This window comes from Buteo buteo, chromosome 22 (genome assembly GCF_964188355.1).
Source record: "Buteo buteo chromosome 22, bButBut1.hap1.1, whole genome shotgun sequence".
Classification (NCBI taxonomy): Eukaryota; Metazoa; Chordata; class Aves; order Accipitriformes; family Accipitridae; genus Buteo; species Buteo buteo.
This window is the reverse complement of record NC_134192.1, coordinates 1,347,143-1,362,350: the sequence shown is the minus strand read 5'-3', so window position 1 is coordinate 1,362,350 and position 15,208 is coordinate 1,347,143. Positions and strand designations below refer to the sequence as shown.

General features: G+C 45.9%; 1 protein-coding gene across 7 annotated transcripts in view; it reads left to right on the top strand.

Moving 5' to 3' along the window:
* Window positions 1–2,499: 2,499 nt before the first annotated feature.
* Window positions 2,500–15,208, top strand: part of ZNF185 (zinc finger protein 185 with LIM domain) — a 35,927-nt gene continuing 23,218 nt past the window's right edge. For all 7 annotated transcript variants that reach the window (XM_075054200.1, XM_075054198.1, XM_075054195.1 and 4 more), the window contains exons 1-11: window positions 2,500–2,579; window positions 5,168–5,306; window positions 5,868–5,927; window positions 7,802–7,840; window positions 8,457–8,531; window positions 9,350–9,424; window positions 10,089–10,169; window positions 11,235–11,318; window positions 12,510–12,548; window positions 13,189–13,272; window positions 14,915–14,989. In XM_075054200.1, the coding sequence (XP_074910301.1) occupies window positions 2,555–2,579; window positions 5,168–5,306; window positions 5,868–5,927; window positions 7,802–7,840; window positions 8,457–8,531; window positions 9,350–9,424; window positions 10,089–10,169; window positions 11,235–11,318; window positions 12,510–12,548; window positions 13,189–13,272; window positions 14,915–14,989 (776 nt within the window). In that variant the 5' untranslated portion in view covers window positions 2,500–2,554. The remainder of the gene's footprint in view (window positions 2,580–5,167; window positions 5,307–5,867; window positions 5,928–7,801; window positions 7,841–8,456; window positions 8,532–9,349; window positions 9,425–10,088; window positions 10,170–11,234; window positions 11,319–12,509; window positions 12,549–13,188; window positions 13,273–14,914; window positions 14,990–15,208) is intronic.

Genomic DNA, 15,208 nt, shown 5'->3' with positions numbered 1-15,208 from the left:
AGTTGAGTAGTAGACATCCCAGTTGGTCCCACTGTGCAGGTATATACCATCCAGCGCTGCAGCGGGCCTGACCTGGACCAGACGGACTGCTGCTGCCATTGCATGATTTATAGCTGGAAAAAGCAGGCTGGCAGAAAACATCTGCCAGTCCCCCAAAGCCAAGCCCAGCGAGCAGCACTGGCACGTTCCAACGCCTTTTTATCAAGCTAGAAATATCAGTAGAATACAACAGTGTTTTCTGCGGTCCCTCCCAGGATGATGTGAGCTGGGAAGAGGGAGGGCAAGGCCAGAGGAAAAGGCTTGGCCAATGTATAGTTTCTGGCACATTTTTATATGCATGCCGAGTGCCACCCTTTGCGGCTTCCCTTCTTTTTGGGTGTATTTGTTAGGGGAATTGTGTGAGTAAGAAGCAAAGTTTCTGTTTAAGCAATAGGAGATGTCATTTCTCGCAGAGCTGGCACGTGATGCCTGTGGTACGTGCCAGGCAGAGTTGCGCTGCGTGACTGGGAGCGGAGTTCAGTCCTGCACCTCTGTGAGCTCCAGCCCTCGCTCCAGACCTTCCTGACAATCTTTTCTACGTGCTCCTAAAACTCTCCTTATTTCTCGAACAGGCCTGTGCTGGGGGGCTAATCACCTCTCAGTTACACTGCTAGATAGGTAACAGCTCTCCAGCTTCCAAATACCTCCATTATAAGACAACATGTAGCCTATACCTACTTCTGCCCCTGATATGCCCTGGATCAGGGCCATATCAAACTCTTGGCATAGTTAGTTTCCACCATTTCTCATCCTCCATTTGCTTCACCTTTATTTTGTCCTGGAATAGGAAAGAGTTTAATAAGTAGAAGAGAGTACTAAATGCACCTCTGAATTGTAGTCAGCAAGGTAGCTGTGGTCTGAATCTGCCTTGCTCAGATACTGTGTGTAGGTAATGACGCCACATGGCTTCTCTATGTGCAGGTCCAAGATGCTGTGATTTCTTTTTAACCCAAAGTTGTAGGATTGCAGGTCTGTCAGCTGTGTTCCTGCAGACTGCAGCCATGTCTCCCACCTTTAGTACAAAGATACCGAAGTATTTAGAGTCTCTTTGTGGACATCTAGGACAATGCTACAGTTTTCATTTCTTTCTAAATAGCAGGGTCAATTGAATTTGCGTGGGAAGGGGGATCTAGGAAGGATAAGAAAAGAGGTGGGCTGTCTGCTCATGGTGAAAGCTGAATTAATGTTTGGGAGTGTTTGCAAAAGGGAGAGGGAGCCTTAGGGTAATAGCAGAGAGCTTGTTCATGATCTTAGTGCAAACAGGATGAGGACTGGATGTGCAGTAGGTAGATCTTCAGCTGAGACAAGCCAAACAGTAGACTTTGCCAAGAAGCAATGCTATGAGATCAGCGCTCAGCATTCCTTATGGGCGTGTGGCTTTGCAGCAATATTGCAGGGACAAGCCCACCAGCAGATAATAACAACCTAATTTTAGATTCACAGACTCCTGAATAGGGTTGGGCATTTTTATTAATGCATGGCATAGTCACTTAAGAATCCAGGTTCAGCAGATAGTTTTGGCAAGGAAAGAATGGAGGGCTGTAAAAGCTGGAAGTTGCCCTTGATTTTCTCCTCTGAAACAAGCGCTCATCCCACAGCTTACATGAAAAACTTTAGGGAGTGAAAAAAGAAAAGAAACATTTGTTATAAACATGTAATCAGGTGCTGAATTAACTTGGGTTATACTAATCTCAAAACAGTGGGTCCGTTTTGAGGCGTTTTGCTTGCTTTCATTTGTTCACAAATTAAAAAAAGTAATTGTCTTGACAGAATCTGAAACAACCATTTTTTTTCCCTGACTTTTAGTTTGTGGTTGTTTTTGATTCAACTACAGCACTAAACAATCAGTGGTCTGCAAATTCCTAATCTCAGAGCATCTCCAAGGTTGTACATCCAGCATTTTCTTCTTGCCGCTTTACTGCGGTCATTTGAAGGAGGGGCCCAGCTGCCATCAGAAGCAAGAACTAACTCTTGCTTCTGAGACAGGCAGTAAGACGTTCTCTGCTGCATGTTGGGGGAATAACAGATACCTCTGCCAACTGAAGTCTGTCAAGAGCCCTTATGTTATACTCCCACTTGACAAAAATACCAAGGTTCACCCAAGCAGCCCGAGCTGCTCTGAGTTCTATAGACTGCAGAAGGTCTGTCTCACCTCAGTGGCTCTGGGCACTTTTGCCAAGGTCTCCTCCAGCACTTTCCTCCCAGACCTGGAAGGATGCATATGACATGGCCAATCTGAAGAGTTACTGGTGTGGAGAGCACACCCATTTGATTTTTACTATCCTTGATGCTGAAGGTACATGGCATGGGGAGAAATCACAACGCTGGTATATATGCCACAGTCTCCTCATCCTCCAGGCTCTGTGGCTGTGACACTATTGTGGTACTCTCCATTCCACATAACTTCAAAGTTTTTTATATCAGAACTACTATTCTGCTTTCCCCCTTTTTAATTTCTTCCAGGAGTTTGTTGTCTTCAAACAGTAACTGAAGGGGAAGGAAGCTTCTGAGAATCATGATGTCCCTGGGTGTCAGTAAAGGTAATTCCTTTCCCCATCTCAAGCTGTTGGGGGTGTGTCCACTCTTATGGCTTTCCTTTGCCTTCTTAGCTCAGTTGTATCTGCTCTAACGTCTCTGCTCAACTCCCCCAGTGCAGTGGGTCCAAGGGTAGAGGACACCTCTTCCTCATCTGGGACCTGCTTCAACCTGCAGCTCCAAAATTACGTGCATTTGGCTATAATTTCAGTATCCGTGAAGATATAGGGAGCTGGAGAGCTTATAGCCTGGCTGAGGTTTTGAGATGAGCAAAAGACTAATAAACTATCATATTAATGTCTTTTCAAGACCCTCCTTAAAATTCTGTCTTTGAAATGTCTACTGAAAATACAGCAGCAATTAGCAGCCAGTGCAGCAGCTGACCAGGATGGCTTCCCTGTATCTCTGTCTACCCACATGCCCTTGCCTCTTCTAGAGATACAAACCAAAAATCTGTGGGCTGGAGACCACCCTTGTGCAATGTGCAATATCCATACAGTAATGAGAAGACTGCCTTTATTATTAATAAACTCCTAATAATGTCATATTGTCCAAGGAGTGTGAAAAAATTGTACTGGGGCTAGAAGTTGCTTGGAGTTGTCCCAGGAACATGCCCAAGCTGTAGAATTCTGTGGCAGACTCTGAGATGTAATTTTTAAGCAACAGATGTTCACAAGACCTTTACATGTGAATAGATGGGATGATGCTTCCAAATCCATAGGTAACCTGAAAGAAACAGTAATATGGAGAAGAGTGGAAATGCCTTATGCATTTCCATTAGGCAATAGATTTAATTTTCAGTTTCAGTGCTAAGAAAAGCAGCCCTTCCCTTTCCAGGTGCTCCCCATGAAGAGTGTTACTGCTGGTCCCTAAACTGCACCCCAACATATATGTGGCCCTGCATAACTATGCCTTTTAACTGCTACTGCTAATTCCATGTGAGGAAGGACATCCTCTTCATTGCTATAGCTGTGTTTTCCTTAGAGATGATCCAATGTGACCAGTTGTTTAAAAAAAATGTAAAAATCCTACCCCTACTACATAACATATACTTGAAGCACATGACTGTGTGTCAGAGATTAATCAATTTACTGCATGTCAGTTGCTCAGTGATAACTGTTCCTGGGCAGCCTTCTAGCCCATCATGAGCACAGGATATAGAGACTTAGCTGACCCTCCTTTCCTGGTAGCTAAATTGAATTATTTCATGTTTGCCACAGGCTGAGAGTGTGCAGGCAGGCAGTTTTCTTGGCTTGGATGATAAGAAGTTGTAAAGCTGCAATAACTTGTTGGTGTCTCTGAACCCCTGAGCTGTATTGGCCCAAGTGTGACAAGGAGAGCTGGCTTGAGGTTTTCAGCCTTTACCAGTCATTTCCAAAATGGCAAAAGATGGAAGATAGTCAGAAATACATAGAAGAGGAGATTTCCCTATCTGGTCTTCATCTTACAATTTCCCCATGGGAAAACAGCTATTTCCATCAGACGAAAATGCTGGATGGGGAATTTCCCAGTTAAAATGCCTTTTTTTTTTTTTTTTTTAATAATATCCAGCTGCAATCAATTTGATCCAGCAGGACTTTGGCACTCAAGGATGACTGAAGCCCTTCACATCAGTCACCTGCACATTTTCTTCCCTTGTGAGATACTGTTCCCCCTTCCCCAGCCTCCCATCTCCTTCCCTTCCTACTCCCAATATTTTTGGCTTTAATACTCCTCCCCATTAACCTGTGCTTTTTTCACCCAATCTTTTTCCTACTGGGAGGACTTAACTCCTAATCCATGACATTCTGCAATTTCCTACATTTTAATTTTATGTTTGAATTGCCATTGCTGACTTTCTCAACTAGAGAATGTAGTTGTGGTTCAATGCCTGAACAGAGACAAGGAGCAGAATGAGGATGGTGGCAGAGTTGCTGCTGGACAGCAAAAGAGAGACCACACAGGACAGAACATTTCCAGATCTGGGCCAGAACCACACCATTAGGGAGATATGGTTTGAGAGTATGTTTTTTTAAACTGAACTTTGTAATGGAAATGTGGAAATGAGAACCAAAGGACGTGTCTCCTTCAACTCTGACAGGCCACCAGAGAAAGCTGACAGCTGGGTGTTTGCATTTTATGGCTTACCTCTAACACCAAACTCTTGGCTCAGCTTCATGCTCCAGATGTATCATCCTCTCCCACAAACCAAAAAAGCCTTATGGTAGAGCTGATGTGATGGGAAATGCCAGAGGAAACTCACTGCTTTGTAAATATATGATTAGACCACCTACTGAATGTCTTTGGTCTTCCTGAGAGAAAATGACTCATTAATGTTAAACAGTCCTCTTAAAGGAGAGAAAAAACCGTATGAATCTCTATAGAGGAGGTGATGCATCAGGGTAAATTGATCCTGAAGTTTGGATGACAGCTTGTTTCCATCTTTCATCAGAAGTGGCAAAAGACTCATTCAGTGTTTGAATCTCTGACTGAAAGGAAACCTGTGCTCCCTGCTCTCTGGGATTTACCCTGGCTCACCTGCTGACACTGTGAATTCTTGCCCTTTCTCAGCAACCCTTCTTCTTTCTCCTTCCTTTCCCTCTGCCTCTTCTAGGACGTGTCATTCCACCCACGGATGAAGACCGCAGGAGGATCATTAAGCAGATGAAGGTTCGTACCACCCTGAAAGGAGATAAGAGCTGGATCCACCACCATAACTCGGACTCTGAGGATGAAAAGAAGAGCAGCCCGCTGTAAGTGTGGCCACTGAGGAACGCTTCTCTTCTCCCTTCCCTTTCTTTCAACCTCCCATGAGTACTCTGTTCTTTAGCCTGTGTTGCTAGCATGTTTTAGGGTCCCCATGATGCCAGGAAACGACACTGCCAAAGGGAAGCAGTACTCCTCTTTATTTTTGATAAATACAGGCTGGGAAGAAGCGCTGACGAATGGCCTTTCCTGGGAGCTAGGAATCCAGCAGCCCAGGTGGATTTGAAATCTTAGGAGAACTCCGAAGTTTTTTGAAGCCAGATTGTGTTTCACCATCTCCAGAGTGAAAAACAAAGGGGCAGAACTTAATGGGAGGGAGTTTAAGTGATAAAACAGCCAGGTCTGCATCTCCCCCTGCAGCTCTAGGACTGTCACACAGCCACCCTTGTACCAGGGAACACCGCAATCTGCACCAGCTTCTTTTTAATTAGAAACAAACCCAAGCCCTTCTCTTAACAACTCTCTCCAAAAACATCATTGCCATGTTCAGCCAGGCAGCTCAGCAAGATCAGAAGTTAATTATGTCATTGTGTTTTCTCTTTACTCAGGTCTGGACGGGCCAGTGGGGGATCCCCAGCCTCAACACCTATTGCTCCCCAGAGCGACAGGTAATTTTGGGGACTGATCCTGTTGCTTCCTTTCTGTGTTATCTCATGGGGTCGGTGCATGCTTTCACTGGCAAATGTGCGCTCTTTCTTCACACCCTCGTGCCTGCTCATTGCTGCGATTGTGTTGAAAAATACAGTCCTTGAGGAGAGCCTGCATCATTCAGTATAATGTCTTATAAACTGTCACCTTGTAGAGAGCATGGCTTATCTCCTGTAAAGTCCAGATGGACAAATGGATGATTGATGTCTTTAATGCAGATGAATGGATACCTTCAAGCCTATGATTCCACAAGATTACTGGTGCACATCAGCTCCTGTGCTGGTGCAACAACTGTACGCTCTAAGCCTGGAGGCTCCTCAGAGACAGCGAAGCCCTGTGTGGGAGCTGAATTTGCTTCAGGACCAAAGCATGAGGGCTCTTCAGGGACCCAGGATCTTGTAGGACTACTGTCCTAAAATATAAAACTGTTGGAAAGGGCTTAGTCGTATGCGAGAGCTCTTTGCTAGCTGCAGTGCCATTGCTGGGAGAGCATTGCCCTCTCCTGTGAGCAGTTTCCTCCTGCTTCTCCGTTTTTCTGTGCCAGCTCTTGTCACTTCTTGTTGCAATTAGACAGAATGGTTTTCCTGCTGCGCCCTACCTCTTTCTGCCTCCCTCTGCAGCATAGTGCTTTATGAGGCACAGGATAAGTAAAACCAGGGATGTTTGTGACATTGGAAATGTGGCATCTGAAGGGGCATCTTCACACAAATGTGGGAGGGCCTGAAGTTGACAGAAGGTGAGTGACAGGGAGTCCAGGACACTCAGGATCTGTTTATACTTCAAGGTGAGGACAGGCATTCATACGCTGAGCTGGACAACTTCTCAGCTTCCTTGCAGCTCTCATTCAAAGCTCAGTGCTCAGAGAACAGCTAGGCAGTGGGGCTGAGATGGGCTACACCCTGCCAGTGCCTGCTCTGAGGACACTGCAGAAACAAGAACTTGGGGCTGTCCTCAGCACTCATTGTCCTCCAGCTCATCCCATCTGGAGAACTCCAGAGCTAGGCTAAGCCTGCAGTGTTTGCATTTCTGTATCTGTGAAGGCAACTGGATAAATTTGAGCTTGGCAGCCACCTCAAGCACATGGTGATGGGCAGTGTAAACCTGCCTTCCTGCTAAGCTCTGTCCTGATTGCTGACCCTGCTTGGAGGAGGAGGTTAGACCAGAGACCTGCTGAGCTTTCTTACTGAATTAACTTGTGATCCTAAGGGCACCTGGACCGACAGGAAAAGAGAAGGTGGTATCTGGGCAGGGGTGAAGGGAGCCTGTCTAAGCTCATTTGATGGGAACTAGGTCCTTGAGGCCCATCCTGGTCCCCACCTTGCTCTCAGGAAGATGTCTCCAAGACAGCTTGAAGCAGGTTCCAGGGATACTTCCTCCTGCCCTGGTGCAAGGGCCAGATCCCCACCTGATGGTATCCCTTTCCTTTCCCTTCGGGGGAGCTATGCCACATTCCCTTCCTGAGAATGGACTCTCAAAGAAGTTAAGTGTGAAGATGATATTTTCCTGTGATAAAACAGCCAGGATCTATACTACATCTAATTTCCCCCCTCCCTGTGCCATCAATTTGGGGACTTAATTCTGAGCCAGAAAACACTGTCAGTATCGCTAATTTTAATTGGCTAGCTCTAAAATTCACTTTTCTTATAAAAATCTTTTATAGAGCTTGTTCTGATGATTATTCATTTTTAAAGAATCCTTCCAAGGTTAATTTTCGTGCAGCAGCTCAGGTATCACTCAAGGCCCATTTAGCTAGATTTTTGGCTTGACAGCCACATGCCGCTGCTGTTGTTTTTCCCCATGTTTCTTAATTCACTAATATCTGTTCTTTGCACAGGTCTTCTCCCTCCAAGCCTCAGTCCGGTTACCTCATCAGGTTGGTATAGAGCAGCATATATTTGGGCTGTAGGGGAAGGAGAACTAGATCAGGAGCAACAAGCATGAAAAATATTACTATCTCTTGGGTCCTCCTATTAGTTAGGAACATTACAATGCTCAGGGAGTAGCTTGGTGAAAACATAGTCCTGAGTATTTTGTTTAACAGGTAGCTTAATGGTGGTGGTAACAGAAAATCAGATCTCCTCTGTATGATACAATGATCAAACATGGACGGGTTATTGTGCTATGAAAATGTTCCACCATCCTTGTGATCAGCACAGCACCAGTGATGGGGCTTGTGTGCTCTGACACATGGGCTGAGACTCTGATGCCACCATAATCCTGAACAGGTTGGCAAGCCCTGTGGTACCATACCCAATCCTGTGTGCGAGCTGATTTTACTGTGTTGTCTAAGGCCAGGGAGTAGGAAGATAGGACTTTTCTCAGGGTGACTCTGCCAAGGAAGCACCTTCTAATTCTTGGTGTCCTGAACCAGCACCTTCCTCCCAACAGGACACACAGACACTGTTAGGCCAAAGAGTGGCTGCAAGTCTCTTAATTTTAGTTCCAAACTCTGTCCTGCAAAAGATTTAACATGTCTCTTTTCTCCCCAGAGGGGTGTTCACAAGAACCATCGATAAGACGTCTTCTGTGCCAGATTCTTCATCTTCTAATGAAGCACAAAAAAGGTACGTGTGTGTCATCTTCTTCATGAAAATGAGCTTTCAAATATTGTACATATTTCTAGTCATCCTCTTACTTTGGCCAGTGCTTGTGGGCTTCCACTGAGCTCTACTAAATCCCTACTAAATGCTGGAAGATGTGGCTGTTTATTTAACAGCTCCACTCAGCAGACATGGGAAAAAGACAAGGCATCAAACTCCATATTTTCCTCACCAGAGCATAGGATGGCTGTTGGCTGTGAAAGTACTCATGGGTTTGCGTTTAATTTGTCAAAGAGTTTTGAGTGGGGGGACAAATCACAAGGAATCCTTGCAAAGCTGTGGTTTGTTTTAGGTTTGTTTTTTTTTAAACCTGTCTTGTGAGAGGCGCTTGCATTTAATTCTAGTAAGTAAGATCTAAGCATGGCTCTGATCTAAGCAGATGCTTTGTTGCACCTCAAGTGAAACCTTTTGAAACCCAATTTTTGCCCGTTTTGATTCATCTGGAGAGAAGGATGATGCCACGAGGTGTATTATTCCTTCTCACTGGCTGATCCTGGGACGGGGTGGCACCATGCCACAGAAGGGTATGCCCATACCAGCTCTGACAACTCTCAGTGGCCCTGGGGAAGCAAAGTAGACCTCAAATCCTAGTCCAAGGCTGTGAAAAGAGGGCAAATGCTGCCCTTCAATTAAATAGCATTCCCTGAATTCAGAGAGTGGATCTTTGGGATCAGCCTGTTTTCCCCCATCATGGGGAGCATGAGCTCACCTAGGGAAGAGGGTGGCAAAGGTTGAGAGCTCAGGAGGGTCATGTTAACAGATGTGATTTGTGTCGTCTGCAGCACTGCCGCAAAGGGACGCAGCCTGTGCCGTTCTTCCTCTGGCTACAGGATGACCACTGAGGATTACAAGAAACTGTGAGTGTGCAAAGGGGAGCAGCACTTTCTGTCTGTGCACAGGCTCAGCAGCACCTGAGCCTCAGTGATGAAGCCACCTGCATGTGGATGCCTGGCCAGGCATGGCTTCATCAGCTGAGCACTGCAGAGCTTTCACTAGAAACTGAAGCAGTTCCTGGTGCTACCTCCAGGTCTGTGTGGGCCATAAGGCCTGCCTTGAACTGGTAATGGCCTTTGTATGGAGTGTATTTTATCACCTGGTAGTAATTAAGGCAGAAACTGGAGGATGCAGCCTGGGGACTTGTTTTGCAGTGTTGCTAGCCTTTCTGAAACCAGGAGAAAGGAGGGGCCTTGTGGCAGAACAGCACTGCTGACATTTCTGACACAGCTATTCATGTCAAAGACTGTGGCTCTAATCTGAAATGCAGCTGAGCATTTATTATGAACCAGCCTCTAGGCTTAAACCCCTATACTAAGAAAACAAAATCCTATGGGGACATGCGCACCCCAATGCACATGAAAAATACAAATGTCTTCCACACTTGTGTGCAACACTTCTGGGGTCTGAACCCATTTCCACATGCCCTGCCCTTGGATTTACCTTAGGTTTTGCTTCTGCCACCTCTGCAACAGTATACAGAGGCAGTTCCCTTACCCTGGCTCCCCCCTTCCCTTTCTATTTCAGAGCTCCGTATAATGTCAGACAAAAATCAGTGGACTTGGATGAGGAGGATGCGCCTTTTACTCCAGATGAACATAAAAAGAGGTATGCCCTCCAGGTAACCACCTTTTTCTTGCAGGGGCAGTGACAAGTGGACTTACTTCAGTTTAACTGTTCATTACCAAGAGGGTCAGTTCGATGATGATTACAGCTGAGCCATTAGGGCTGATTGCAATAAAATAATAATAAGCAGATATTTCTACACAGAGCGTATCTATGCCCACAGGCGACTGCACTCCCAACAAAATATAATTAAAAGCCTGACATGATTCAACCTGACAGCATACCCCAATTAATTTGGCAGCTGGAAATGGGTTGTGGAATCCATCAGCTGTGTAGCGTCTGTGTGAAAAGATAGAGACGTACAAATAGGCTGGCAGTAAAGGGAGAAGCCCACCTCCCACAGCCTACATGTGCGCCTTTGAGTCTGGACCACTTGGGGGCTTGCATCTAAGTCCAGATCCAGACTGGTCTCTCATTGTCCATACCAGGACTAGAATGTGTTTTGTCTGTGTGGTAGGTCTGCATCTGATGCAGCCAGCGTCCTTGTTGCTTTCAGTTGAGTTTCTGAAGGTACTTTTCCTCAGATACAAGACTTTTACAAATGAAAACTTGGTAATTTGCCCACTGGGGACGAACCAGTAAAAATCCTTCCAGAGATTTGCACTTCTCCCTTGGTACATCTGGTGGTACTGATGTCTGTATAGACATGTGCAGTCCATGTAGCATGTCAGCCACAAAGCCTGCATCCCATTTTTTTTGTCCTGCGGTATGCAATATTGCAACAGTCCAGGTCTTGAAAAGGGGAACTCCCTCTGCCCTCCTGGAAGAGGAAGTTTGCTTGGTATTTTTGTTGTTGGTTTGGTTTTTTTTTTCCCTGACACTTCACATCCATGTGAAAGTGCTGTGTCCCAGCATGAATGATACTAAAGAAAAAGATAAGCCATTGTTACTCCTCTTAGTTCTGTCTGGATTTCTGCTCCCCAGAGCACGGGAGCTGTCAGGGTTAGCACAAGCCTCCACCAGCTTGTTCACCTTTTGCCTCCTCAAGGCTACAGCCAGCAGCCACTAACAGCATGAGCAGAATGTGACCCCTTCCCTCCCTTTCAGGACAGAGGCAGCCAACAGTGTCCTCAGACGCACTGCCAGCAGGGAACGTGCTTACGTCCTCTCGGCGGCCAAGAAAAGCAACGGGTGAGTCTTCAGCCTGCAAGTGTGGGGCAGGAGACAGGGAAGAGGCTGTTGAAGGTGGTCTCACAGGGATGGTGGCCTGACCCAAGACTCTCTGAAGGTGATGGTACCTTTCCAATGAGTGGAGAAGGCATAGCTGCCATCTCTCTAGAAGTGCCAAGGATATCTGCAGGTTTCTGCAGAACTGAGGAAATCCTCCAAGAGTCTTGGGAAGTCTTCCTTACTGAGAGGGATGAAATTTCAGGAAGAGAAAAACCATGATAGTCCCCAGTTCCCTGAGGCCCACAATCAAGACTTCAATTTTCAGACTCAGTTCTTAATACTGCTTTCTCCAGTTTTGTTGCATGCAAGGGGAAACCAGAACAAATATAAACTGCATCCAATATGGATCAGCTTTTTGCCACAGAGTTTGCCTTTACATCGTGTTTGAACAATAGCTAGATTTACAAGATCCTGGTCTTAGTTTCAGCTTCAAAATAGTTCTGTGGGGAAAAAGAACCTAACAGTAATGTGTGGATGTGTAACAGGAATGTGAATGATGTGTGGGAGCTACTGGTGTTCAAGGCTTTGTTGTCCATCTCTTTCCTGGGAGGGGAAAAAAAGCATATTTCCAAGGTCTCTGATCTTCCAGGAGCCATGTTAGTGACTTTTTTGCAGCTCGCTTTCACTGTAAATCCTTTTCCTCTTGACATAACTCAGGGTGACACAATGAGGCATGTGTATGTTGCTAGTGTGGGAGGAAGCAGGGAGGGGATGCACCAGCAGCACTCAGCTGTCCCCAAAATCAGAGAAGTGCTTGGATAAGATTTGTAAGAATGTTAAGGGTGTTTGCACTGGCTGCTGGTTCCCCTGGTGCACAGAGTATCGTGTGGTATGGAGGGAGGCAGGTTTGTATGCAGGAAGAAAAACAGCCATCAGGAAAGTGTAAAATTAAAAAGGCCCTTTGGGGAAGCTTCATTACTTCACGTGTTATAACTAGCTGCTCTTCCTATTTTTATTTCCTCTGCTCTGTAATTTGCACAGGTTTAAAACACCTGGTCACTGTCAGCTCTGCCCAAATGGTGTTACATGCCCCCTTGATGCCTTGCACCATATGGGTCAATTGTGGGTCAGAGACTCTGTGGGTGCTGCCCCTGCCCAAGGTGCGTCTTTACCTCCAGACTTCTAACTGTTGCCTTTATGCTTCCTTTACAGCAGTCCAACACAAGAATTTCCACCCTTGTTTGCCAAGAGGTAGGTCACTGATCCTCTGGAAGTACTGCTGAAGTTGTGCGTCTGTGTACTGTACTAGGACTACTGTTAAATGCTGGGGTAGGAGATCCCCAGGTGTTTCAAAGCAGAGGAGGGACACTTCCCTTAAAACAGATGCTCTGGGTTGAATCACGCTGGCTTTTGAGAGACCACGGTGTTATAAGCACTGAGAATACAGCACTGATGATGCTTTGGGTTATGGGCAACCTGAAACAAGGAGAGACTCATTCCCTGCCTTTTGTCTTCCAGGGAAGGCTGGCTCCAACCAGCAGGGTGAATAGTTTTCAGGCTTCAGGCATTTAACTTCTAAAGCAGTCGGTGTGATAGGGAAATGATACCTAGGGCGCTCTCTGGAATTTAAGCATTCAGCTAATGCTATTCGTAAAGTGACTGTGACAGCAAAATGCCACTGATTTGGGCTGAAGATCTCACTTCATTCAGCCAGTTGAGATGCTCACCAGTAGCAGAGCACAAGGAGCATGAGGAGCAGGAAGAATCTGCCTCTAGGGGAAACAGAGAGGAAACATAGCTTAAGGGAAAACAAGAATAAACTGCTTGGATTAGCTAGCAGTGGAGAATAGGAAACAATGTGATATTTGTCTCTCTTTTTGCCTTTTGAAAGAATTGAGATAGAAGAAGAGGAAGGCCAGCAGAGGAGGAGTCCAACTGTGTCTGGTTCATGCAGGTTTACACCAGATGACAACAGGTATTTACCTAATCCTGGAGTAGTGTGTTGACTGTCTTGGATTTTAGGGCACACTGTCTTGCCATCTTTGCAGATAACTGCATTTGTCTGCAAGGTAGCAGCTATGTGAACACAACTAGAGATGGAGGTTTTTCAAAAGAGACTTCTCGGAAAATCCTGATTGCCTCTTTCTTGCAAAAAGGGAAAGAGTCAATGTGAAATTTGACCGCAGCTAACTTGGTGACACAAATGGGCAGGCATGGGGACAGGGCCAGTGTGTCATAGAGTACCCAGCTGACAGCCCTGGGGGGTGACAAACTGCATTTAACTATAGGCCAACTCTAATGTGAGTTGTACGGTGTAAACCTGCTACTGAGCCTCTCTCCTGATCACACTCTGCAGCCCAATCAGTCCTGTCTTCACAAGGTGCTCATATGCCACAGGAATGAGTCTGGCGGCACTTCTGCAAAGACAACTCACAGGAGGAGTCAGAGCAGCCATCAAGCAGCCATCAGATAGTAATGATTTTCTTTTACTAGCAAACTTGACTGCGTGAACTGACCCCATCACCTAGACATGAAATACTCAATATCTCATTATTTCCAGTCCCCTGAGCCAGCTCTCTGCTTTCGTTAGACTTTAGATTTAATTATTCTACTGTGATGGCAACAGATAGGTGTGACCGGAGAGGTTTGAGAAGTTCATTATCTTTAAATTGATCTTTGCTTTGATGGGAAATGTTAGCCTCGTTTCAAGCCCCCAGCCCTTTTCAGAGGCTACTGTGAAGGCCAAGTATACGCAGAGCCCTACAGAGCTCTGACAGACAAGCCGGAGCGTTCTTGCTGTGGTATGCGAGACCTGGGGACAGGCTGTCTCTGGTGTCAAGGGGTAGCAGTGACACCCTCCCTTAGTCTGCACTGGTCAGGAATAGCTGGCACATGGTGTGGGGCTGAGTGAGACCAGTATGCAGAAATGTTTGGCTGAAATGGAAATGTTTGCCCTAGGAGGGAGAATCCTTCTCTGTTTTCAAGCAGATTCATTTAATTTGGGATTCAGCTCTCTCTTCCTGCTCTGAGGGGTGGCTTGATGCCAGGCAGCAGCATTATTAGCTTCTCTGCTACTCTGGTCCTTGGTGGGCCCAGCAGGGAGTCCAATAAATGGGCCCTTTCAGCCCGAAATGCTTTATTTTCAGGCTGAGGGAGCTGCCTCATGAATTTTGGTAGCAATTTTGTGCCATTGTGGTGCAGGTTTAAGGCAGCGCTGGGAAGCAGTTACTCTCCTTTCCTCACATATTACACAAGTGCACATAGTGAAATCAATTTTGTGACTGCACTGAGCTTTAATCTATACATTTGGGGAAATGGATTTTTAGTGCAAACTCAGACACTGGGGATAGAAACAGCTCCAGCTGTGTTAAATAGGAAAAGCCAGTTTCTAAAGACCAAGTATTTCAGCAGAAAGGCAGATACTAGTCACATCAGTGCAACAGTGCATATAGGGACAACTATGTGTGTGAGTCCTTGCATGGCAGGTTTTGGCCTCACTGCCCAGGAAGCAGACACAAGAACTGTGGGCCAGAAAGCAGGATGTGTCCACCCACAGGAGAAGGTACCTGAAAGATCTTCTGTCTTTAATGCTTTGTTACTTGGGTTTTTTTTGTCAGTACTAATGGGCTGAGAAAAACCACCGCTGGGTCTTCCTGGAATGAGCCAAAGACAACAGCAAAGTCTCCCTCCAGGTAAGTGTTACAGCACAGCCAGGATGTCTTGGATGTCTTTTGTGGCTGTATCAGCCCACATGTCGCTGTAGGTCAGAGACTTCAGTGGGCACCCCTCTGGGAGATGAAATGAAGCAAATTTGTCAGTCTTGTACATGGGAGACTGTTTTAGATACAAGCAGCTGTTTTAAAAAAGATTTTATGTCTGAAATGCATGTTATGTCCTGCAAGGATCTGACA